We start from the raw sequence: 26,637 nt of genomic DNA, 5'->3' as shown, positions 1-26,637 counted from the left end.
TATTTGTGGGAGCTAAAAATTAAGATAATTGAACTTACGGAGATAGAGAGTGGAAGACTGGTTGCCAGAGACTGGGAAGGGAAATGGGGGGATGAGGGAGAAGTGGGGAGGGTTATGGAGTCCAAAAACATAGGTGGACACAATGACTAAGAACTAGTATTTGCTAGTACAACAGTGTGACTATGTTCAAAAGTAATTTAATTGTCCATTTAAAAATAATTAAAAGTATATAATTGGATTGTTTGTAACACAAATAATAAATGCTTGAGGTGATAGATCTGCCCCCCAAAAAAATGTATTCTGACAATTCCAAAGACATTTCTATTTTTTGGGGAGGCCAAGGTGGGTGGATCACCCGAGGTCAGGAGCTTGAGAGCACCCTGGCTAACATAGCAAAACTCTGTCTCTACTGAAAATACAAATATTAGTCAGGTGTGGGAGGCACATGCCTGTAGTTCTAGCTATTTAGGAGGCTGAGGCAGGAGAATTGCTTGAATCCAGGAGGCAAAGGTTACAGTGAACTGAGATGGCACCACTGCACTCTGGCTGAGGTGACAGAGCAAGACTGTCCCAAAAAACAAACAAAAAAGACCTTTCTATTTTTATTTTCCCCAGAATTTTAAAACTAGTTTATTAAAGCTTTACTTAAGTCACATGAAAAAAAAGCGAAATAAAGTCAATGTAGCATGATGTCTCACTTATCCCGAAATTCTTTATCTGCCATCCTGCCATCAGATGCATAGCCATAAACTCAGAAGTGGTATAAAGGACCACAAAGCCACCACAGTAGATGCTACAGATATTAAACATCCAACATTCCATGCTGTGCTTACAGCAGGGAGAGCAAAGTGCTTCTCTGCCTGATGCTGGTGCTTCCTGGATGGCTGTATCGAGAAGAATTCTGAAGGACACTTCCCATCTCAGCTGGAGTGTGTCATCAGTGATTCACACCAGACATAAGCATGGAATGGGAGAATGATGGTATCTGGCCATCTGCCACTTTCAAATCCATTAAGCCTCACTAAAAAGTCTTGTTTGACTCCTCTGGTTCTGGCTCAAAATTTTTTACAAGGCTTGAAAAAGGCTTACAAGGAAGAGTGTGTGAGGCAGTAAAAGTTAGCTTAGACCACATCCAACTCCATTTAGCTCATTAAACTTGTACTCTGATTACCGTGGTCCACTTATGGGTCAAGGATTTGGGTTACTCTGCCTCAATGGTGAATGACACTCAGCCATTTTCCCTGTCCCACTTCTAACACAGCCAGCATAAAGAAACCGTCCTTTTCCATGTTATCCATATTCTTAGCATGTGAAGACTGGTTCCAAAATCAATTTTAAATCCACACTGAAAAAGAGCTTTTTATATCATCGTGTTACATTGTGTCATGTGCAGAGAAAGATGAGCTATAAGAAGTCCAATGTTCCACGATGGTATATTTTACATAACTGTGTTTGTGTTTCCATTAAATTCTATTGTTTTGACTTAACATAGATAGCACATTACATGTTTCCATATTTTTCTTCTTCTCTGTTTTCTCTGTGAGTGAGCCAGTCACTATTCAAAAAAAAAAAAAAAAAAAAAAAAAAAAACTATCGGAATCACCAGGAATTGTGTGGGGTTTTTTTTGCTTTGTTGTTGTTGTTGTCGTTGTTGTTGTTTGAGATGGAGTTTTGCTCATCGCCCAGGCTGGAGGGCAGTGGCACAATCTTGGCTCACTGCAACCTCCACCTCCTGGGTTCAAGCAATTCTCCTGCCTCCCCTCCCGAGTAGCTGGGATAACAGGTGCCTGTCACCATACCCAGCTAATTTTTTGTACTTTTGGTAGAGATGGGGTTTCACCATGTTGCCAGGCTGATCTTGAACTCCTGATCTCAGGTGATCCGCCCGCCTCGGCCTCCCAAAGTGTTGGGATTACAGGCTTGAGCCATTGCACCTGGCCAGGAATTGTGTTTTTAAATATGAGATTAAGGAAAAGGGAATTGAAATGCTGAAGGTATAATAAAGATGGCATAATCTTAACAGGTGAGTGGCAGGTAAAATAACTGGCATACATGATTTCTAATCTTAGTAAAAGTTCTATGAGGCAAGTATTATTATCCTCATTTTACAGATGAAGAAGTTGAGCTTTTGAAGAGTGAACATTTGCCAAAGACTACACAACTCACAAGATTTGAACTGAGGTTTTTCTGATACCAACCTTGGTGCTTTTCTCTCTCTGCCATTCGTGAAAGGTGGAAAGTTTAAATGATAAATGCAGAGTAAAAGCTTTGTATTAACTCATAAGTTTTGGAATCTAAGAAATTACCACTTTTTCTAGATCCTGAGATTATAAAACTATTCTTAAAAGTTGGGAATTGTCAGGCATGGTGGCTCATGTCTGTCGTCTCAGCACTTTGGGAGGCTGAGGCCAGTGGATCACCTGAGGTCAGGAGTTCAAGTTCGTCTCTGCTAAAAATACAAAAAAAATAGCCAGGCATGGTGGCAGGCACCTGTAATCCCAGCTACTCTGGAGGCTGAGGCAGAAGAATCGCTTGAACCCAGGAGGCGGAGGTTGCAGTGAGCCAAGATTGCTCTATCACTCCAGCCTGGGCAACAAGAGCAAAACTCCATCTCAAAAAAAAAAAAAAAAAAAAAAAGTTGGTTATTTAGGAAACCAGGTACATCCATCTGCAGTTTCATAGACTGAGACCATGTAGCTTACAGAAACTCAGAGATTGCATGATTTAGCTGAGGACACCCAGCTAATTAGTCATAGAGCTGAGACCAGCACCCAATTTTTTTTTTTTCCTCATTCAGGGAACTTTGCATATGGCCTCTCAAGGAGTCTGCTGTTGAAAGCAGCCAGAAATCCTGTCTTCGAAAGCCACGGGCCATATGGACAAAGCTGATCATGTTTCAAGCATGGAGCTGTGTAAAAACAACAATAAGCCTTTTTTTCACTTCAGCAGCTTTTAGACAAGGTGCTGTCTTATAAAAGAATAAATAACATGTGGATCGTCTCTAAGTTCACCTTTTGTGATAAAATTAACTCCACCTGGGATTTTCTTCCTTCTATCTTTTCTAAAATTAAAACTAGAAATCCAAGAGAGGAAGCAGTTGTCAAGTTCTTGATCTACAGAGAAATAAATGAGCAGTTTTATGTCTGAGGCAGAAGCAGGGGACAGGCCTGTGGGCCTGGCAATGCAGAGTGAGGAGGAGGAGGCAGGGCTGTGAAAATTGGCTGGCAGGGAGGGAGTGGGAAGTGTCCAGGCCTCCAGCGCAGCATCTGATCTCTAGAGCGAGCCCTAATGTGGGTGAAGCAATTGCTGATGCACAGAGGAGCCCCTGCAAGGTGGGTGGGAAGGTTATTTCGGGATGCCAGGTGGCACTCTGTCCAGCTTGGAAGTCCTTCCGTGGGCAGCAGGAGGAAATCTGTCCATTTCTAAAAGAATCCTGGCCACTGGCAGGGAATGTTGGGAGCAGATCTAGCCCTAAGGACTAAAGCTAGCTTAGAGTGCCAGATCCCAGCCGATAGATGAGGTTCCAGACAGACCCCACTCCTAGAGACATCTGGGTTCCAGCCAACAGTGGAAAGAGTATGTGTTGTGGGGCACCTGAGCCCTTGTCCCAGGGACCCCACCTGCCAGATGTGGCAGGCAGTGAATGGCCAGCATGGAAGGAAGCCCATGGCCACATCTGCCTCCTTTTCCTGGACCCCAGTGAGTGCTAGTTCAGGTGGACTGGAGTGTGTTAACTCTCCCGGGCAGCAACCTGGGTCTGCTATTGAGACCAGGTGAAGAGGGAGGGGCAAGGGAGAGGAAGAGCAAAGGCATGGGATGAATTACCTAACACATAGACAGCTCCTGAAGAGTGACCATCCTCTCAGAGTCGCCAGAGGTCCTCCTTTCAAATGCAGATTACTGGCCCTGCATATCAAATGCCCTGGAAGTTCCACCAGGGAATCCACCGTTTGTATCAGGTGCCCTGATTGTTATCCCTGTTGCATTGTCAATGAGAGTCCTCCAAAGAGAGAAAGGAAGTGGAGTGGATGGATTTGCATTTCAGATCAGCGACTGGGGCAACTCTGGAGGCTGCACAGTGGCATGCTGCTCGCTGGGAAGCTGCAGTCAGCCTCCTGTGGGGGTGAAGAGGGCTGTGGGAGGGAGGGTCAGAGAGGCCTCAGGAAGGACTCCCCCGAGCTGGAGGCAGTGACTCGGGTTTTCTCTGAGCCCAGCTGGCCCTTTAGACTCAGAGCGAGTGTCGCCCGTCACCATCAATCTGGTGGAAACATTACAGGAGCAAATGGATAAAGGATGAATTTCCTGTAAGATCAAAATGGAAGAAGACGAACCCATGAAGAAAATCTAGAGGGAGGTGTCGGGAACAGTTGGGACGGCACGTCTGCCAGGGATCTCTCGACCTGCAAGAGGGTCCCAATACCTGGAAGAGAGAGTGCGCTTATAGAAATAAAGGGAGACAGGAAGCGGAGTCTGGAGGGCTGAGAAGGCAGTGCCTAAACAGCAAATTTATTTTTCAAAGGCCAGGAATAAATACACTTTCTTTGCTCTGGTTTACGTCATTGCAAGAGGAAATGCAAATCTATACCCTACATGGCCTATACAATAGAGAAGTCAGATACACAATCAGTGGTTGTAAAAAGTAATAGAATTTCCTGTGATCACAAGGCTTATTTATATCCAGACATTATTCCTCATGGCTGCAGGTATTTTCAGTTTTATCTTGTTTTAGGACTCACATGTGAAAAGGTTTTCTGGTTTTGCTCATCAGAATATCTTTTAACCAGATTCTCCTTTGTCTGCTCCTGACTCACCTTATCTCAACTCCCCCTATTCAGGAGTCTCTGAGTCTGGGATCAAAGCCATCCATATAGTGGCATTTGCTTTGCAAATATCCCCACAGTTAAACCATTATCTAGGGTACAAAGCAGTCATGCAAGTAAAGAAAAGGTTAAAGCTATTCTTAAAGAAAGAATCACAAAAGTTAAAAGCAGAAACTGGTTGCTGGCATGGAGTCACTTAGTTTAGCAACACCACATAGTTTAGGCCCAAACGATATCGTGGTTGATATTAGAAACTGATCAGTCATCTTTCAGTTCCTTCTTTCCAATAGCTCAACTGCCTCCAGCAGGAAACTGGGTTTGGGATCAAGCTCACCGTATAGTGAGACCCACGCCTTTTGGGGGTCTCACACGGGAACATTCCCCACAGGGAGGAAAGCTTATGCTTTCTAAAATGGTACAGTTTAGAATACATTGCAACACAAATGGACTAATTTTTGTATAGTGTTGGCAATAAAAAGCATTTTCATAGTTATCTGGAATGCTTACTCAGAGAGATGATCTCATTTCCCTAATAATGCAAAATCCTGAGCAGTGTGGGGTCTCACATTAAGACCCCATGATAAAGAGGGCTAGAGTTGGCAGGGAAGGGCACTGCAGGGGTGCCCATGGTGTGTGCCAAGACTGAGGAACCAGGCGAGCATGTTGTAGATCAGGTGCTGGCAAGCAGGCTGGCTTGCCTAAAGTCATCAGTGCGGTGGCAATCTCAAACAAGAGTTTGAAATCCAGATTAAATGTTTTTTTTCTTTTTTCTTTTTTAAAAAAAGGAATCTTACCCTAGAAGCACTACATGGTTCCATAATCATTTAGAAAATATACGTGCTAAGAGAACTTTGCTATTAAAAGGTGATTGTAAAACAATGCAGGATAATAAATCTTACACCAAAGATAAATCACGAACACTGGGGCTACCAAATAGTCCCGAGAGACCCGTCAGAACAGGCCACTGTAAGTGCAGCCCAATGGTCCCGTTCATTTTCCCAGGAGGCTGAAATGTCGCTCACTGAAGGTCTCGGTTTTGCTAAGAGTGGACTGGGTGGGAGGTGCCAGCAGCAGTTTCCAGCAGGTGCTCAGGCTGCCAGGCAGCAGCATCCCCATTTATTGTGGTTGTGGCCAAGCAGTTGGCAGCTCGATGTCTGGGGCTTCTCAGCTCAATTACGCTTCCTCTGAATCTTCCGGTCCAGTCATCTTTATTTATATCCTTCTATAGCGTCACCTTAGATGGGTTGTGATGAACACCATTTATCAACCTAATAGGCTCAAATGGAGCTCTTTGAAATCCCCCAGGATGCGCCTTGGTCTAAGAAAAGAATTGTTAACTGCACTTTTAAAACTAGGAATTTATGTCTTCCCATAAATTGACCTCTTGAGGTTATTTGTGGATTCCAGTAGGGAAGTGGCCTTCTAAGGCCCCGGCGCCTCCTCCGCCCTCCCCTCACCAACCAGCTGATGCCCTCTGTCTACTCCTGTGAGCCCAAGTTTGCTGAAAACAAAAACCTGGCAGGGTCAGCAAATGGAAAAATTATCTGCTTCCTTTCTTGCTCTGGAGCTGTGTCTTGTCTCTCTCCTTCTGCCATTTATTCACTCATTCATTCAGTATCTGTTGCATTCCTGCTTTGTCCAGGCAGGGTGTTGAGCACTAGGGATGCTGTGAACAGTCTGCGCTCTGAGGGACCTACAACCTAAAACAAGTGCACACGTACTTGCTCAAGGGCAACTCTGGAGAAGCAAGAGGTGCCATGAGAGTCCCTGTAGGAGGCTCTAGCAGTCTCTGTGGCCCCACCCCTGCTGTTAATGCAGGACTCTGGGGGGCTGACTGTGTATGTGACAGCTCTTTGGATGCTCGCCATCACTTTACTCTGTCCTTCTTTGTGAAATCTCAACCTCAGCAGATGAACACTGCCTTGGCCTAGGCTCTATTTCTCACCCAGCTCCTGGCCCCCTCCCTGTTGCCACTGCTGCAGAGGGTGGCAGCCAGGGTGTCTGGGTCCCTCAGACTAAAGGCTCAGGTCCTTGGGGTATGCCAACTACCAGAGGACACCCTCAAATGTGAGGGGGGCATGGGGCTCAGAGCATCCTCAAGGCAAAGCCTAGGCACCTGCCTACACAAGCTTTGGTTTGCTTCACCGTGTGTAACTCTCTGTACAGTTTTCTCACAATAAATGTAAGATGCATATGTTGTAATAAAAGCTAACACTTCAAGCAAAGAATAAAGAACAATTCAATGTATTCTCATCTTCCTTTATGCTAACTACCAGAAATAACTGCTTTCAATTGTGTGTTGTGTCTCCTTCCAGATGCTTTTCTGTTTATGTAAACATGTTTATTTTCGTATTGTCCTACATGTTCATATTGTCCTATGGTCTACTTTATTCCCTTGAAAATTTATCAAGGACTTTTCAGGATAGCACACATAGATCCTCCTCATTCTTTCCAAGTATCCAGTATTTCATTGTGTGAATACCATAATTTCTCTTAAAACCAATCCCCCATTCATGAGCATTTAAGTTCTGCCATATTTTGTTGTAATAAATAAATTCATTGCAGCAATGGATGTCCCCACGTATATACACACATACATCTTTCAGTGTCAAACTCTTCCTAGAAAGGTATTTCAAGACTAATGTCATGCATTTTTAATGGTTTTTCATACACAGTGAGATGCTGTTAATCACCTTCCCCTAACCACACGGCTGAATGGACTGATGTAGTCCCCTGTTCACTTCTCGTATGTTCCTCTCTGGGAACTGCACCTCTGCTCCTCATGGTGAACTCAAGTGCTTGAGTACTCTCAGTTGTGTTTTTGCAGATTCTGTTTATTTCCATTGAATTTGTTATTGTAATTGTGTAATTTACTTAATTGGTATATAAACTGAAGAAGTATGAAGGGATTATTGTTTTTAAGAAAAAGTATAAATTATATTACTCTCATTCCCAACTTGAACTAAAAAATTGTTAATAGCCAAACACCCACACCTAAATGCCTACACCTACACCTGTGTATCAGATACGGTAGCTTCTACCAACTCATAAATTTCATCAACCATGTTTGGGAGTTATATCCACTCTTAATCTGCCTTGCCAATATTGTCTCTGGAAAAACATCCTACAGCTGTTTGGTTTTTTTTAGATTGAGTTATCTTTTCTCCTTAGGAATACCTGAGAACGAGGCATGTCTTATTTATAATGTCTAATGTAGTCTACTTTGATAAAAGTTGATTTTGAGCCCTTCTGCTTACCCCCACCAAGCCATTTCAAGCTCTTGTAATGCCCTCAGAAACACCATGTCCAACCTCATGTAAGAGAAATAGAAAACCTGGAAATCACAACTGTTGCCTTTGAAAGTGAGGTATCCATATGTAAACATCCCACTACTTTTTAAGCTAATGTAATGCTAGAAATGATTTTACAGCCCCTTTAAAATGTACAAACCCTTATGAGACTATCGTAGGTACTTAATTGTTGGATGTATGGATACACAGAGAAACACTGAATTCATGCAACAAACATTTGTGAATTGCCAACTGTATGCCTACTCATTTGCTAGCAACTACTGGGGCCACCACAACGCACAGTGGGCACAACTGCTCTCCCAAGGCCTGTGACCAAGCTTAAGACTTGGAGCCACCAGGAAGTGCAGAGATACACTTTACTCAACAGAGCATGCACTCTCTGCAATGGCCCAGCCCTATTTGTGCCTGGCCAGTGGAGCCAGATGCTGGAGGCAAAAAGGAAGTTTTCTCATGAAATCTATGAATTCTCTCTATCTTCTCGAGGCTTGCCCGTGTCATTCAATCATGAATTTTACTTAAACTATGTGGCATTTGATAGAGCCTTGCAGAGACTACAAGACATTTGACTTCTGTGTTTTCTCTTCTAGGATATCAATGAGTGTATTCTTGAAAATTATCCCGAGTGTTCCAACCCCAGGTTATTTTACATCATCCCGTACTTTTGTGGACAGCATCCTAGATGCAGGTAAGGGCTAAAGCAGGCTCATGGCATGCACATGTGCACAACAAGGCCAGGAACCCCACCAGCCTGGTGCCCGGTGGGCATCTTTTGTATCCCTAGTCTCTCAACCTCCTGGAATTCAGTTCCTATTTACTATTCATCTTTCAAGATAACATTTGAGACTCCACATGTCCTGTAAATAATGAAATTTAAAAATCAGGGTCGACCATATAAAGCTTTGTAACTGGAACCAAACCCTTGTTTATACCTAAAACATACTTGTCGCTGCTCAACCGATGTGATCATGAAGACCAGGAGCGAACACCCAGCCTGCTCCTCTACAGTGACTGACGCAACCAAAAACCTGCACTGGTGGCATGTCTCACTGGTCTGAGACACTGGAAGCCCATGCCCACAATCCTATAGTAGATATACTTCGTAGGCAGAGAAGAAAGGGTTTTGTAGTAATCTCTTGTCAACCTTACTTGAAGGCACGACTTTTAGAAAGTGACTTACTCAGAGTAGGCAGGACCCCCAGGGTGTGGTCTGCCCAGGCCCTGCATCAGCACCCCTGCATACTTGTGAAGAACCCCCACCCAATCATGGCCTCGCGTGCAGCTGCCTCCCCAGATACTTCTGGTGTAGCTATAGTAGAAATCCACTGTCCTAGACAAATGTTGTAGCCTGGAGAAGAAATGGCAGCAACCATGAAGCATTATCTTTGCTTGGTAGGAAATCAACCCTGCTACCAGAAGTGACATTCTGTTAATGTCACAAAACAGTTAATGTTTCCCCAAAGGAAACATTAACTGGAGGGTCCTTGTGTTTCTGAAGAGGCCAAACAAGAACTGCTACTTCTACATCGGCAACGCATTCATTGTAGTTTTTTTGCACATGCTATAATCTCTGCTTTGGTATTAGGCGTATTGTTGTTATTTCTGTCTTGTTTCATTTGCTGTAACAAAAGAGTTTGCTTATGGTCCAAATTGCAGGGCTAGGAGTGTTCGTTTTTGCGTTTTTGTTTTTTTTTTTGTTTTTTTTTTTTTTTTTTTGAGACGGAGTTTTGCTCTTGTTACCCAGGCTGGAGTGCAATGGCGCAATCTCGGCTCACCGCAACCTCCGCCTCCTGGGTTCAGGCAATTCTCCTGCCTCAGCCTCCTGAGTAGCTGAGATTACAGGCACGTGCCACCATGCCCAGCTAATTTTTTGTATTTTTAGTAGAGACGGGGTTTCACCATGTTGACCAGGATGGTCTCGATCTCTCGACCTCGTGATCCACCCGCCTCGGCCTCCCAAAGTGCTGGGATTACAGGCTTGAGCCACCGCGCCCGGCCGGAGTGTTCGTTTTTGACTTTACCGTAAGCTCCCTGAGTCCAGGTGGCCGCTCCCCTGCCCCCGACCCTTGCCTCAATAATAAATACTTCCTGGTTAACATTTAGTGCTTCCAGTGCTGAGAAGATCTGGGGCCAGATGACTCACTTGCTAATCATAATGACTGTCTTTATAACAAGAAACATGATTTGAACTCCCTAAAGTGCTTTTTAAATTGTATAGTATTTTTTAGATTTTTTAATTTCCTAATCTTGGAGAGGTGACTCATGATGCCGTACCTTGATACACACACGACGATTTTTATAACTGTTTCATCATGTCACCTTGTACAACCTTTACAACAAGGCTTCGAACTAGGTCACGGTTATTATTACCATTTTTCAGAAGAGAACTTTGACTCACCCAATTCCTCCAGATGATAAAGGGCAGCCAGGCCTGGAGCCCCCCACTCCTGGGCTTTTCTGACTCACCTAAGTTTCAGTTCAGAGATCTGATCTACAAATGAGACTAGGCTGTTTTCCTTCTGCAATCTAAACAAACAAAATAAAACAAAACAAAAATCCAAGCATTTCTCTTTAACTCTGCCAAAGAATAAGATGATTAACAGGCGTGACCTGACGCCTCTTTTAATTTCTACATAAATATTGTGCATGTTTCGTATTTCGAAACCTCTAAATTCATTTAACTGGTTCAATTTGGTCCTCCTATTAAAAAGCCATTCTACTCACCCCTTGATCAGTATTTGTCAGGACCTGACAGCCTGTGCCTGCATTCCTTCTTCCACAATACTTAGATAAGGTCTCTAAATTCAAGGCCTTGGGCTTGGTGTGAAACACAGATGAAAGTGACAGAGAAGGAACCGTGAGCAGGGCAGGACACTGGCTGGAAGGACTGGGGAGGCTCCGGAGGGGGCTACATCTGGGCTGGTCCTTAAGGGAAACAGGATTTGGACTTATGCAAGTGAAGGTGGGAGGTAGAGGGGATAAACTTTCAGCATCTTGTTGTTGCATTTCAAATATGAATTTCTGATTTTAAAATAATTTTTATATCCATAAAGGGAGCCTGGTGAGTGGGCCCTTGAAAGAGCAAAGCTGAACGTGAATGAAAACTTCCTGCTCGTGGGGATTCTTGAAGAGTTGGAAGATGTGCTGCTTTTACTGGAAAGATTTTTACCTCATTACTTCAAGGGTGTGCTCAGTATCTACAAAGACCCAGGTAACGCCATTTGTCAGCAAGCTCTTCTCCATGAGAGGTCTGTGTCCAGGGTTGCTCACCTTGAAAAGACCTGAGGAAATAAAGGAGTGAAACAATCTTTTCTGATGTTGAAGGGCAGTTAGTTCCCTGGGCTTGCAAAGGAAAGTTAGAACCAGGAGATGCGGATTCCAAAATCTTGAGCTTTATGTTCAAACATAAAATCACCATGTTTCAAAGGCTTAATGACTCCATTTCTCCCATGGAAACTGAAATTGGCAACATTCTCCATGAGCCTTTTCTTGAACATGTTGCTGGGGTGTGTGCAAATGAGTCCGTGGGTGCCCACCTGGACTCCACTGATGGAAACACGCATGAGTACAAAAGCACCATCCTGTGATGCATTCTCTCTGGCCCAACTTCCATTTGATAAAAGCACTCTAGTGTATTAAATCCTGACAGTGGAATAGATAGAGCAGCAAATTGAAAATACGATTATGATTTTATCCTAACAAACCAAGTGTTCCCCAAATAGCAGCAAGAAATAGAATGTGGCAAAGCAATTGCAAGGGCTGCCTGTGGTATCATCACAAGTATAATTACTTTCAGAAATCTGTCATTTATTTTTTCTCATCTGTCGTTTTATCCAAAGAGAAAGACAAACAACATTGTTTGTTTTTTCCTATTCTTCTTAATGTACTGCTGTGACAACCAACCTTGCATACACATTCAGTGACCTCTTTATTGTTTTGTCTTTTGTTGTCCTGAGATGGAAGAGGGCATTTTTTCCTGTAAAAATAAGCAGTAGATAGGCCCGGCTGGGCGGCTCATGCCTGTAATCCCAGCACTTTGGGAGACCGAGACAGGTGGATCACCGAGGTCAGGAATTCAAGACCAGCCTGGCCGACATGGCGAAACCCTGTCTCTACTAAAAATACAAAAATTAGCCAGGTGGGGTGGCAGGTGCCTCTAATCCCAGCTACTCGGTAGGCTGAGGCAGGAGAATCGCTTGAACCCAGGAGGCAGAGGTTGCAGTGAGCTGAGATTGTGCCATTGTAATATAGCCTGGGTGACACTCTGTCTAAAAAAAAAAAAAAAAAAAAAAAAAAGAAGCAGCAGCAGATGAAAAGCTCCCCAAATGCAGTCTGCTGCCTCACATTCCACAGCCAAACCCAAACCCCATCTGCATCACTGGCAGGTCCCAAGGCCCAGGTAAACTGGTCTTCGCCCAGAGAACCCTGGATCTGTTGCACGAGGCCAAGGTGGCCCTACCACCAGCGGAGGCATGCTGAAGGAAGGTGGATAGCTGGTGGAGGCTGTCTTGGCCTCCCAACTCTCATTGGAGTTCAGATCTCATGTACCTGTATGTAGGAACATGACCGAAAGCTCAAGGTGTGCCCTGCAGGTGTGTCTACTCAGCAGGAAATGTGAGTTAAATAGCTAGAAGCATAATAAACCTTAAATAGCTGGGTTTTGAAACTGGGATTTCCTTTGCCCTTTCAACAACAAGCCATTTAAAGAGTTTACAGAATTGTTATGTAAAGAGTTTGATGTGACCTGATTGATGTGGTATGATTTTTTTTTCTAGAAGACAACATAAACTCCATTCTTTGTGCAGGGAGAGGTCTTACCCTAAATTAGACTGCTTTGAAGAAAAAAGGTTTACGTTAGTCATTTTCTCCATTTGGCTTTATCTTGTTGTATGGCATGCGTGTGTGGTGTGTGTGTGTGTGTGTGTGTGTGTGTGGTGTGTCTAATACACAGTCTGAGATAAAGAGCTAACTAAATCCTGGTGACACAAGAGATGAACACTCTCCATAAAAGATATTATGGCTTCCAACTTGGCTACTGTCTGCTCAGTCATTTGCTCTGAGAGAACTCAACTGCTGTGGATGAAGAGAGGTTCACACAGTGAGGAACTGAGACCTGCAACCAAGAGCCACGTGTGGTAGCCATCTTGGGAGCAGGTCCCATGACCCCAGTCAAGCCTTCAGATAACTTCAGATAACTGCAGCCCCAACCAACATGTTAATGACTACCTCATGAGAGATGCCAAGCCAGGACCACCCAACTAAGCTACCCCTGGATTTCTGACCCTCAGAGCCTTGTTTTTTTCATGAGCATGCTCTTGTCTCAGCATTTGGGAGGAGGATTAGTGAGCCAACATGAGGGTCCTCTTCCGATTACATCATCATTCATCCTGGGGTCTAGAACACACACCATTCATAGGATGCAAAACCCAGCTCAAGGGTTATGGACTTGAGGACCTAGATGAATATATTTTTATCTCATGCTTTTGAATACAGATAAATCACCTATAAAAAGCTTAGCTCAGAGGATGCACTTACCTTCACCATCTCAGGGATGGTGGCTTTTGTCAGGGTATATCGTATTGACTTCCTATTTTCTCCATTTAAATATGTGACTTCTCAGAAATTGTGGGCCTTCATGCTGTGATCTGAAAGTACATTAATTCAAGGAGAAACGATCTCTGAAAACTGAGTTACTGTTAGCTCTTTTACTTTCAGCCATGATCTTTCCACCTATAAATTGAAGATTATTTTTCCCTCAGAGTTTGGCATAGTAAATATCTCAAAGAGAATAAAGGACATCTGGTATTCCAGTGTAGCAGGATGAAAGGTTTCCGTAAGCCAGACCACTTGGCCAGTCCACATGGTCCAGCTGGACTAGTGGTTAAAACAGTGAAATGCTTCTATGTGGCCTTCAGGGTGCACCTGCCAGCCTGGGCGCCTCTCCTTGTTTCCTCTGCCTTTTCCAACAGCGCTGTCACGAGAGGACTAATTCATGGCACAAGAGGGATCTTCAGGACCCCACACTCAGCAACTGCTCTGAGTTCAGTCCTTGAGTGGCACTGGTTGTCAAATACTTTAAATATCACCCCAGTATAACTCTCTCAGCTGCCACACATTATATGCCCAACAAAATGAACCTTTGAGTTGTTGCCCCAGTAACTTCTATGGTGTTTTGTGATCTCTTGGGCATCTTCTTGTGATATGTTTCTATGGTAACATTGAAGACCAAGTAAGTCCACAGTTCCTCTGTCCCAACAAGTTTCCATGTCCCCTGAGGCAGAGGACAAGGGATCAACACACACTCCTGGCAGCTTCTCAATGTATTTTAGCATCAGGGAAGACTTAGCACCACAGCTGAGTTGGTGTCAAATAGGTGAAAGAAAGAATAGCTGCAAGTTTCTAGTCCCTTCACCATCTCATCTCTGTATTTTTAGTCTAAATTCATGTATTAGGGCATCCTGAAATTGTTACTCTTGCCCTTTATTGAAGAATTTGATAACTGAGTAGATTAGAGAACAGAGAGAAGAAAAACTGAAATCTAAGATACTGACTTAAGGGATCTAGTCACCTTTAAGTCATTGTGGGTGAACTAAGGCTGATGAGCTGAATTAAGATGCAAAAACACCACTTGACATTTTTCTTTGGTGTTTGTCCTGTTACAGAAAAACCACAACAAAAAACTGCAGGAGTTTACTGATTTTTAGTAATTCCTCTCTAGCAATACTAAATATATATATATATATATATATATATATATATATATATATATATATATATATATCGGTCTTGTTACAGAAGATAAAACACTAATAGCAATGACTATTTGGAGAACTAGTAAAAATTGTAATGTCTGTTAGTCATATGGTTTGTCATTTATTTTAGATTGAAATGATACTCATTCATGTTTGTTTGTTTGTTTGTTTGTTTGTTTTGAGACAGAGTTTTACTCTTGTTTCAAAGGCAGGAGCACAATGGCACGATCTCAGCTCACCACAACCTCCACCTCCCGGGTTCAAGAGATTCTCCTGCCTCAGCCTCCCAAATTAGCTGGTATCACAGACGTGCATCACCCCCCAGCTAATTTTGTGTTTTTAGTAGAGACAGGGTTTCTCCATGTTGGTCAGGCTGATCTTGAACTCCTGACCTCAAGTGATTGACCTGCCTTGGCCTCCCAAAGTGCTGGGATTACAGGTGTGAGCCACCACACCCAGCCTCATTAATTCTTTCAAATCAATACTACTTCTCCCAATAACTCACCATTTAGACAAGTTAATAACATTTCTCAATAACAGCTTGACTATCTTTTCCTCCATTCATTTCTTTTAGAAATATATGCTGATGTCAAGTAAATTTGTCTCCTACCAAAAATATTTTGAGAAACATAGCCTTTAGAGTGTTTTTAAATAGTCATTTTATATTAATATTTGCATTTCACGGAGACAGAATAGAGTATCTCAGAAGCTTAGGGATAGTAAGTACTTGAGATGAAATAAAAATTAGAGTTTTAGCAAGATGGATAACCAAGAGAGTATGCTTGGTATTTCTTCCAGCCAGTGGGCAGCTGCCAATACTGGGACAAATACCTCAGAGTGTGCATTCAGAAAACACTGCCCAGTCTGGGCCATGAGTTTGAATTTTAGGGAGCACCAAGGCCCCTGCAGACTTTACTGGTTAGGAGCAACCTCACTGGTTGAATATATACATAATTATTACATATGATCACATGTGTAATCATATACATATTTTTTATTGATTAATCTCTATTACATTTGTTCATTACTTCTCACCTTTTAAAATGAGAAACTGAGGCCGGATATAGTGGCTCGCATTTGCAAACCTAGCATTTTGGGAGGCCAAGGCAGACAAATCACTTTAGGCCAGGAATTTGAAACTAGCCTGGGCAACATAGCAAAACCTCATTTTAAATACAAAATAATGCAACACCCCCCACTCCAAAAAAAATAGGCGTGGTGGCATGTGCCTGTGGTCCCAGCTACTAGCTAGGCTGAAGTGGGAGGATCACCTGAGCCTTGGGGAGGTTGAGGCTGCAGTGAGCTATGATGATTGTACCATTGCACTCTAGCCTGGGTCACAGAGCACGACCTTGCCTCAAAAATAAAATAAAATAAAAATGAGAAACTGAAGCCAGCCCAGAGAAGTTGAGAGACTGATCCATAGTCATCCACAAAAATGTGTAAGGGTAAGAATCACCTGTTTCTGAGTGGTGAACATTAATGTATTTCTGAATACTTTTTCTCCTCAACTTTTAAAGACATGGTATGAGCCGTCAGTATTTTTCTAGTCTTAATTTTTAGGAGCTAAAATCTCGGTGGTGGTAAGGGCCAAAATAAATAAGCACATGAAAGACAAGGAGCATGTGAATTTGTGTAACAGGAACAGTCATATGAGCATCCCTATATAAACCCTTGACTTGGCAAATAACCAAGCTGTTCTGGTTCAATAGCGCCACCTAGCATCCAGACATAGAACTCTGTGACCTAATATTAACCCATTACCTTCCGCTTTCCTAGCTACTTGAAAACTTATGTGTCCAATCCTTTTACCTTGTGTTTTAAATACTTTCCATGCCTAGCGCTACATTAGTATTCATTTTCAACATGTTTCCATTACAAATGTAAACACTGGAGCCACAGTAGGGAATTTACTAGACTTTTGTGGGCTGCCTTGAGAATATGGTCGCCAACTATTACAAAGGAAAAATGTGTTAACAAATTCCAAACGAGTGACTTAAATCCTAACTTTGAGGATTTAAGTTCATTTATAAGCTGAGTGCTTTGTTTGAAATATTATTTTTATACTTAAGTATTTTTATAAACGATCACAGAGTACACATTTAAATATTATGGTTTTTTTTTTCTTTTTACTATGCATGAATGATAAATTAGACTTCCATTAGGAAGATAGTAGTGGGCTCACTGATTTCACTTATGTTACAGTTTTCAATTTTGAGGATATTTGCTAGAAAATGATAAATATGTAGAAGAAAACTTTTAAATAGTATGCTACAGAAATAATTCAAATGTTTATCCATCAGTGAAAATATCAGCCTGAATTCAATACTAAATGATGAAAGACTGGCCTATTTATAACAAAGAACAGTCATTCCTTAAGGAAATGATGTTGAATTTGGAATTAAGAGGAGCTTCTAGTTATTTGCCTGCCCTGGTTCTGCCCGTATGCCACAGGGCAGTTACAGTTTTCAAGTGGATGGTCTTTAAGATCTCATGATTCTGATACCAGTGTATCATGTAGAATGTTTGAAGCCTTCTTGTTCTATCTTTTATTAGTTAGCACAATTATGAGGTGCTTTTACTCCTTCAAAAATATTCCTAGACAGTCCCCATTGCCTTAGTAATCCTGAAGTTTGGTTGTGGGGGTGGTCTCCACTTCTTGGTGTCCTCTAGGACAGATGGAAATCCTGGCTGAAGAGCTACTCCTTCAGAATGTGCTCTTCCCTGCAGCTGCTGATGTTCTAGTGATCAAGACAAGCATCCCAGCTCGAACTCTCTGATCACAATTTGCATCCCTCTCTCTTCATACCACACACATGCCCATGGAGAAGACAGTATGTCATAATGCAGTCAAATGCTCTACCACTGAGCTATACCCGCTGCCCATTTTTTTTTTTTTTTTGAGACAGAGTTCACTTTTGTGGCCCAGGCTGGAGTGCAATGGCATGATCTCGGCTCACTGCAACCTCCACCTACTGGGTTCAAGCCACTCTCCTGCCTCAGCCTCCCGAATAGCTGGAATTACAGGTGCCCACCATCATGCCCAGCTAATTTTTTTTATTTTTAGTAGAGACAGGGTTTCACTATGTTGGCCAGGCTGGTCTCAAACTCCTGACCTCACGTAATCCACCTGCCTCGGCCTCCCAAAGTGCTGGGGTTACCGGCATGAGCCACTGCGCCCAGCCCAGTATGTCATAATGATTCGAGCACAGGCTCTGGGATAGGCAGCCTGCATGCTAGAGCCCCTCCTCCACTTATTAACTCCATAATCAGAGGCAAGGTATAGCCCCTCTAAGCCTCAATTTTCCCACCTGAATAAGACGCATAAATAATCTTAATCTTATCTACTTCATAGGTTGTTGTGAGTCTTGTCTGATCAATCCATGCAGAGTCCTTAGCCCAGCCTTACTATATGAAGAATGTTCAGTAATTAGCCCACCCACCAAGCCCGTTACAGGAGAGATAGGGCTGAGAGAAAGTCCCTGAGAGAAACTAGAGAGATAGTCCCTGAGAGAAACTAGGACTTGAGGCTGTCTTTGTAACTTCTACATAAAAGAAAGGAAAAAATTGGAAGGAACAAATGAAGGAAATGATAAACCTTGACCTATTTCACCAGTTACAGCTGATATATTACAAGGAAATCTCTTGCCCTTAAAAAAATTATTTTTCTGTATTACTGAATTTGGCAGAGGGGGACAATTATATTCTAGTCAAAAGCCTGTTCCAGAAATAATCACAGGGAATACGTTGAGTGGAAATATGACCACAGTGACATGCTAATGAGCTAAAATACACACATAATCCAAGTTAATGAGGTTTTAAAAAAAATAATCATCTGCTTTTATGCCTGAACTCTTACCAGAAATATCAGGGAGCTAAAACCTTTAAATGAAACCCACTGTTGAGATGTTATTGGGGCCAATTCCCTTAACTTATGCTGAATATCGAATTTTGCTGACTGTTCTATACCATGTTATTTAATAGATATAGGATGATAATAGAGTTTTTAAAGTAAGATTCCTAAGATTCAGCTCTTGAAAAACTTTTCCATGTGCAGAATTACGTACTTCAGAACACTAAATTAATGAATTAATAACCTTTGTCCAGCAGGTGGCGATGTCTCTCCATTTTCTCAAGAAAGTGCACTAGGTTCCCTGTTAGACTTTGCTTCTGCAGATGGGAGTTTACATAATGCTTAAACACAGATGTACAATTATGTCCAACTTAGGGCCTAAAAATGAGACTTTGAATATTAAAAGGATTCCAAGTCCAGTTGACTTCAGTAGTTCAAACTGCACTTGCAAAAGCCAGTGGCGACTAGGGGAAGAGTGTAGAGTTTTGCAATCAAATAAGTTTATGTGAATTAAAAAATATATATACATATGTATGTATAAATTATATATGTATTATATATTATATATACATTATATGATATATATTATATATGGTGTATATATGTTATATAATATGTAACATACATATAGATACACTAACTTTATTTTTTTAAAATTATCATTTTTTAAAGTCTGAATTAAATTCTGTCTCATTTTTCATTTTCATTTTTATTTTCCACTTCCTATTGCTTCTGTGCTACAACAAAACTCAAAAATATTCTGGAACCTCACAAATATACAATGATGGTTAGGAGGAATTCAGATTAGCTATTTTTAGAAGGCAATGAATTTGTTTTTAAAAACTCAATTATCATTGGTAAAAGCAGGACTCCAATTTGCTATTGGTTTATTTTTCATCAATATTCTCCATATTTTTTTTCACCAGTCATGTCCCAGGCTCACATCCTAATAATGTCAGCACTGGAGGGTGTGTGAGTGTGTGGGTGTGTGTGTGGGTGTGTGGGTGTGTGTGTGCACGAACACTTACTCATGTTCATACAACTAGACTCCTTATTATATAGCACTCATATCTCATTTAATCATCTTAGATCACAAAACCAGTAGGTTTGTAAGTCTTAATTATTTGTATAACAATTTGCAGTTATAAAACACTTTCATATAGATGATCTCATTTGATTCTTACACAAATCTTCTGAAGTTGAGGAAGACAAATTTTTTTTCCTTCATGTTCTAAACAAGAAAACCAAGGCTCAAAGAGGCTGAACAACTTGCCAACAGTCACCAAGTCCTAAAGGACAGCGCTGACATCCCAGCTTCTGTCCCCAGGCCCATCATGAAACATCAGAAATTTGTGATCCTCTAAAAATATTTGTAATTAATAATTAATTCAGAAGTTAGTGAATATTAAGCTTTCCTAGTATATATTGCCGTTAAAGGTAAGAGCTTAAAAATAAAATCTAGGCTGGGCACTGTGCTTATACCTGTAATCCCAGCACGTTGGGAGGCCAAGGCAGGAGGATCACTTGAGCCTAGGAGTTCGAGACCAGCCTGAGTAACATAGCAAGATCCCATTTCTACAAAAAAAAAAAAAAAAAAAAATTAAAATTAAATCTATAGATTATCTCTGTCCAACACCCTGTTTGCTAAGAAACATGAGTTTAGGAATCACTATAGGTCACCAGTGTGTTACCTTAAGCCAATACGAGGCAATCCACACAGAAAACAATAATTTTGAGAACAGATCTGTTTGACAACACCTGATAACTTTTCAGTGGGTGTGGGGGAGACGTGGGGAACAGTAAAAAATCTAAAATCTAAGCTGGGCCAAGCCCAATGGCTCACACCTGTAATCCCAGCACTTTAGGAGGCCAAGGCAGGTGGATCACGAGGTCAGGAGTTTGAGACCAGCCTAGCCAACATGGTGAGACCCCCATCTCTACTAAAAATAAAAAATTAGCTGGGCATGGCAGCAGGCCTGTAATCCCAGCTACTCAGAAGGCTGAGACAGGAGAACTGCTTGAACCCAGAAAGTGGAGGTTGCAGTTAGCCGAGATCACGCATTGCACTCCAGCCTGGGTGGCAGAGCAAGACTCCGTCTCAAAAAAACAACACAAAAAAATCTAAGCTGAAGGCCTATAACTGTTTCAGCTGTAGCTATTGAGCAAACAGTTCATTCAAAATGAACACATAAGTTAAACCCCTTTAAATTAACTTCTAAATGCTTGTGATTTTTTAGTGAACGTTTTTCTGAGGGGAACTCTGTAACCATAGACTGCTAACTTCATTCAATTTATAGAAACATCAGCTCACAAGGATTCAGCCTCTAGACTTGTTTAATTTACTTTATGAAAGCTTCAATTGCAGCATAATAGATGTGCATTTGGCCTATTTCAACTATTACTGTTTGTTTTATTGGAAAGGATCAGTACTTTATATAATCTTGAAACGTGTTTTTCTCTTGCTTACCAATTTATTCTTGCTGGGCTCATCTCTCCTCCAGGAGAAAGCATTGACAATGTTCTTATGAAAGATTTAATAGGAAAATAGAACTTCCTTTACAGACATTGACTTTCTAGGACTAACTTGGCAAAAATATTTCTCTTCTCTGAAAACTAATATTTAAATAGCAGGTATAATCTGAAAAATACCAGAAAAATTCAACAAACACCCCCAGCAAATAAATTTCTGAGTGTCTGTGATGTGCCTGTCTTGGGAAGGGCAGTGGAAAGATGAAAATCGTGTCTAACTGGAAAGCTGTCACTAATAGGGCTGGGGCACATAACCTTGCGGAGATATTTGTGCAGGGCCTTAAAGGGTCTATAGGAGTTTGCCAAGTGGGCGTGGGAGGAGGCATTTTAATCCGAAGAAAGTAACACGAATGGAGGCATGGGCCAGCCCACACCAGCCCCCGCCAGCCCCCTCCTGTGGGCCCAGCCTGGGGAGCCAGGCTCACTCACCCGGCCTATAAGAGGGTCCTGCCTAAGGCAGGAGAGGGATCCGCAGCCTCAGCTCTCTGTGGTGCAACCTGGCACTGAGTCACTCATACCAATCTCAGTGCCAGCGGCCAAGCCACTGCTGCCGGAGGGCCTGTGTCACCATCCCCCCTGTTTCCCTGCCCTCTTCCCGTCCTTACCAAGGCCTAAGCTCCCTGCTTTCCTAAGAGCACTGCAGGGATCCTCCCAGGCCCCCATCCTCCTCCGGCCTGAGTTCCTCCTCCCTGCTCTCTTCCCTGTCTCCCCTGCTAGGATCTCTCCATCCCCTAGACCAAGGCTCACACGGGCTCCTGCAGGCGCCCTGAGACTTGCACCGAATACAGGAGGTCGCCAGATGCCAACTACTGCCCTGCCTGACCACCCGGGTTCCCCTGGGCCCGCCAGTGTGGACTCTCCTTCTGCTACCAGTCACTGCCTGAACCAGGCCTGAGCTGCCTGGGTCCCCTGACACCACCCTCTGCCCTTCCTGGCCTCCTTCACTGGGAGCCTTTGGGATCATCCCTCCAGAACAGGCTCTTCACACCCCACCTTCCTCCCGCCCTATGCACCCAGGGAAATTCATGTCTTCTGGGTCCCAACCTTGACCCCTGGAGAGCCCCAGATGCCCCCCTCTGTGTCTACCCAAGTTACTCAGTGTGGTCAGACTTGGGGGTTGTACACTTTTCTCTCTCATGATTCATTTCCCCAGGCAAGAAGCTGCCTAATACTATCTGGGTTTGCGGGGGAGGTACCAGTGTGTTTCCGTGTTTAGAGGTGAATTTTTTCTACTTTAGAATTTAATCACGTCTACTCTGAGCAGTTTTTAGCTGAGCTGACAGTAATATGCTCTGCACTGAGTATTTTTACGGGGTGGAATTCGTCACCACAGATTTCGATTTTTGAACTTTTCTGATAACTCCACAAAACTGAAAGGCTTCTAACGCTTGGGCAAAGATTGGAAACCTGACCCCAGGGGTTGATAGTTGATCTTTATAAAAACGACCTTGTGGTCTGTTTGTTCTTTTATGTTTAGATTGCCAAGGTCCCGATCCACCCGTAGGGACTAATGTGGTGATGTGGAAAGAGCGCTAGACAAAGGATTTCCAAACTGTCTTCAGGCCCTTGGCTCAGGGCCTTAGCTCTCTGACATTCTTTGCTTATAAAATGTACCCCCTGCCGGGGCGAAGTACAATCCTTACCCGTTTTGCATGTGACTCAGCATTTTACAATGGAAGCTTCTATTCTTGTCTGGCTAAATATTTTTCAAATAAAAATATCATTTCTTGGTCTGTATATTTTTCATGTCTCAGACAGTTTTATCCATACATCATGTCCTGGCTTTTCCCATCTTGCAAATGGCACAGAATTGTGAAAGAATACAGTGAAAAGCTAGAAATATACCTGCGCATATCACGTTGCTGGGGCTTCTGTGTGTGCGGATTCTTGTGGCTTCTGTTAAGCACATTCATTTCAATACCCACAAACCCATAGAGAAATCCAACATAATTCCCCACCGATGAGAAAAGAAGAGTGTTGTTTGTCAAGTGGGGGTTTCACGTGTTTTGACTTGAAGGTCTCAACCCAGCCACCCACCCCCATTTTTACCTTACCATGTGCTTCTAGATGCTTCTCCTGCGTTGTCATGGCCAGACTCTACCGGAACTGTTTTTCAAAACACGTGTTCCTAGGATTTTATGTCCCTGCATTTTTTACTGTTTATTAAGTAGGGCAGGCATATAATTAAAAATTAAATCGTACTATAAGATGTATAATGAAAAGCAGCAGTTTCCTATTCCAACCCTCCCAAAGATGAAGTCTGAGGTTGCAGAGCCAATCACTTTCAGCACAGCTAGATGTTTCTTCGGATGATCACCGCCCTGTTTATAACCGGTACGCACAGGCTGCTGTTTCTTGATGTACTGGGGTCGTCACTGAGTTCTCTTACCCCCATTACCTTCACTTCTCCTTCCTCGCTCCTCTCCAACCTCCTAAGATGGTCATAGCCACATTTTAGATGCATGGTCCTGCTGACGTTGCTGCGACTACATTTTATTGGCGGCTGATCCAAGGAGTATATCAGGATTTTGTTTGCTTTCTTGCCCAACTTGTTTCCTGGCATTGTTTATTGCCTTTGTTTATTTGCTTAGATTTATTTGTACCTATCAAAAATTTCATATGTGCCAACATTTTCATATGCGCCATTAGATCTGCTGCATTCAGTATCACTTTTGGTATTACTCAAGTATTAATACCAGATAAGTATGTCAGTTCCAGCCCAACCTGCCCTCCCCTCCCCCAGAGGCCCTCTCCGCTTTCCACCGAGCGCTCTGCTCCTGTTGTATCTGGGCTCACTACTCCCTACACAGCTTCACTGCAACTTCCCTTTACTTTTTTTCTCTGTTGGGTTCCTGGTTTTCTTAATCCCAGGGATGCCATTTCTTGATTTAATAACTCATTTTACTTCAAGATGTTCCTAAGCTGCCTCCTCACGAAAGGTTCATGGGAGGGAATTTTTTTTTTTTTTTTTTTTTGAGTCATTGAAGGTCTGAAAAGCTCAGTATTCTACTCTAACTTGATGGCTAGTTTAGTTCTTATATTCAGGCTCATTCTCTCTCTTTTTCTCCCCTCCCCCAGACTTTCTCTTTATTCCTTTTATGAGATTTTACAATATGCCTCAGTATGTGTGCTAAGTATTTAGTAGATATTTCAGGCTTAAAACTCCTGTCTTCTATTTCTGGGAATTCTAAACATTTTGTTTCTTTGATGATTTTACCACCACTACGTTCTGCTTCCTTTCTGGAATGCTTTTAGTGGTCAGATACTTGAATCTCTAGATTCATCCTTTCTACATGCTTTGCTGGTTTTCCCTCCCTCGATTTCCATCTTTTGAACACTTTTTCTCTGGAAGAGTGCCTCGATTTGTATTCCAGTCACTGTGTTGAATCTTCTCTTTTCAGCCTTTCTTCTTTTTACATAACATCTTGTTCTTGTTAGCGGATGGATGAAATATCACCTTAAATGTCTAAAAATTATAGAGATTGTTTTAAGCGTTTTCATGTACTCCCTGCTTCGTCTCTGTTTGCCCCAGGTTCCTTTGTACAGTACTGTTTCGTTTGGTTTGGGCTCTCTTTTTCCGACTGAAGGCTTCCTCTGGTGACATTTGTCTGTCTTTAGGTTTTAAGACTGAGGCGCTAAAGAGCTAATTGTGGCTTGGCACAGTGACTCACACCTGTAATCTCAGCACTTTGGGAGGCCTAGGTGGGTGGATGATTTGAGCTCAGGAGTTCAAGATCAGCCTGGGGAACATGGTAAAACTTGTCTCTGCAAAAAAAAAAAAAAAAAAATTAACCGGACCTGGTGGTGTGCACCTGTAGTTCCAGCGACTTGAGAGGCTGAGGTTGCACCGCTGCAGTGAGCTGAGATTGCGCCACTGCATTCCAGCCAGGGTGACCTTATCTCTTAAAAGAAAAAAGAAGCTAATTACAAGTGTTGTGAATGAAGGAGACTCATTGACCAGTAGACCTTACTTTAGGATAATCAAATAGCAAGAGAGGTTTTGCTGGAAAAACATTTGTTAATAACTGTAGTTTTTTTCTCTCTGGAGTTTGTCCAGTTTTCCCACTGAAAAATCATCCAAACGTCTGCTTTGGGGATGGGAGGTGAAGCGTGGCAGGCCAGTGGGGCATGCGTGCAGCTGGTTGCTGGTGTGGGAACAGGCCTGAAGGTTCTCCCTGAATGCACCCATCAGTGCACCAGCCTCTGCAGCGCTCTAACCTTAGCCCACACCTCTCCTTCCCTCTCCTCTGGGTTAGCAAATCACTGTGGAGACCCTGCCCAGACTCTCTGGAGACTCCTCCTAAGATTGCCCGCCCCTGGCTGTGGAGGGGACTGGGGCCCTAGCTGCTTCACACTTAGACCGCCAGCCTCAGGCTCAGCTCTCCTGTCAGGGACACCCAGCGGTGCTCCGTCTCTGACTCCTGGCTGGATGAGCTGACACTCGCGAGCCGTGTCCCTTTTTGCCAGCACTTCAGACTCTCTTCCTTGGCTTTGCCTAGTCGGATATGTGCCTCCAGCCGCATTTCACCTTCCAGAAATTGGTGGAGGTCTGCTTTCCACGGATAAGCCTTCTCCAGCATTTTATCCTTGTGACTTTGCCATCTTTAATAAAATAATCATTCCTTCACTGTCATTTTAGAGAAGTTTTTCAAAGGACAGGCATTGAGGGCATGTGATCAGCCCACTATATTTAACTGGGGATGTCCTAACTACCTGATCTGTAAGATTCTGTTGCCAGTTTTGTGTTTACAGTTCTTAGCTAGATCTGTCACACACATTTCTCTTAGGCAGTGTCTGCGTAGCCATCAGTAGTGCTGCCTGTTCAGCATCTGTATCTTGGGATTATAGTCCCGGTAAAATTTCAAAAGCAAAACAAACGAAAACAAGATCCTTTCATGGTAACTGATTCATTAATTCCTTTTGGGTTTTTACTGGTTGACATTACTATCATGAGGCTCCAAAATTAACACGATGATTTTAAAATTACCTAGAAGACAAATCAGGGCTGTATTGGAGGCCTGTTGTGGGAGGAAATGTAAATTCTAAGAACTGATCAAAGGAGACTCGTGATCAGAGGCAGAGCGATTGACCATTTAAAGATACCATTCCGTACAACCTGATGGAAAAGGGCGCCCTCGTTTCCTGTGCTGTTAGGCGTCAGTTTGGGGGAAACGCGGGCCCCGGGTTATGTTCGGATGGCGGCGGTGCAGGCCGGGAGCGGGGAGTGAAGGCCCCAGGCCGGCAAGCAGGGCCAGTCCCCTCCGGGACAGAAGGGAGAGCAGCCATGGTGAACGCTCCTCTGCGGCGGCTGCTTCAGTAGCAGGAGCAGCAGCTCATATAACAAATGTTTCATGACGAATGCAAACAAAAGCCAG

At 42.9% G+C, this 26,637-nt stretch overlaps 1 protein-coding gene across 1 annotated transcript in view; it reads left to right on the top strand.

The window, feature by feature from the left end:
• Positions 1-26,637, top strand: part of UST (uronyl 2-sulfotransferase) — a 321,994-nt gene that overhangs the window by 257,185 nt on the left and 38,172 nt on the right. Inside the window, exons 6-7 of the mRNA XM_003926823.4 lie at positions 8,719-8,816; positions 11,182-11,339. Coding sequence (XP_003926872.1) covers positions 8,719-8,816; positions 11,182-11,339 — 256 coding nt within the window. The remainder of the gene's footprint in view (positions 1-8,718; positions 8,817-11,181; positions 11,340-26,637) is intronic.

Source organism: Saimiri boliviensis, chromosome 4 (genome assembly GCF_048565385.1).
Source record: "Saimiri boliviensis isolate mSaiBol1 chromosome 4, mSaiBol1.pri, whole genome shotgun sequence".
In the NCBI taxonomy this organism is placed as follows: Eukaryota; Metazoa; Chordata; class Mammalia; order Primates; family Cebidae; genus Saimiri; species Saimiri boliviensis.
This window is presented reverse-complemented; position numbering and strand designations above follow the sequence as displayed.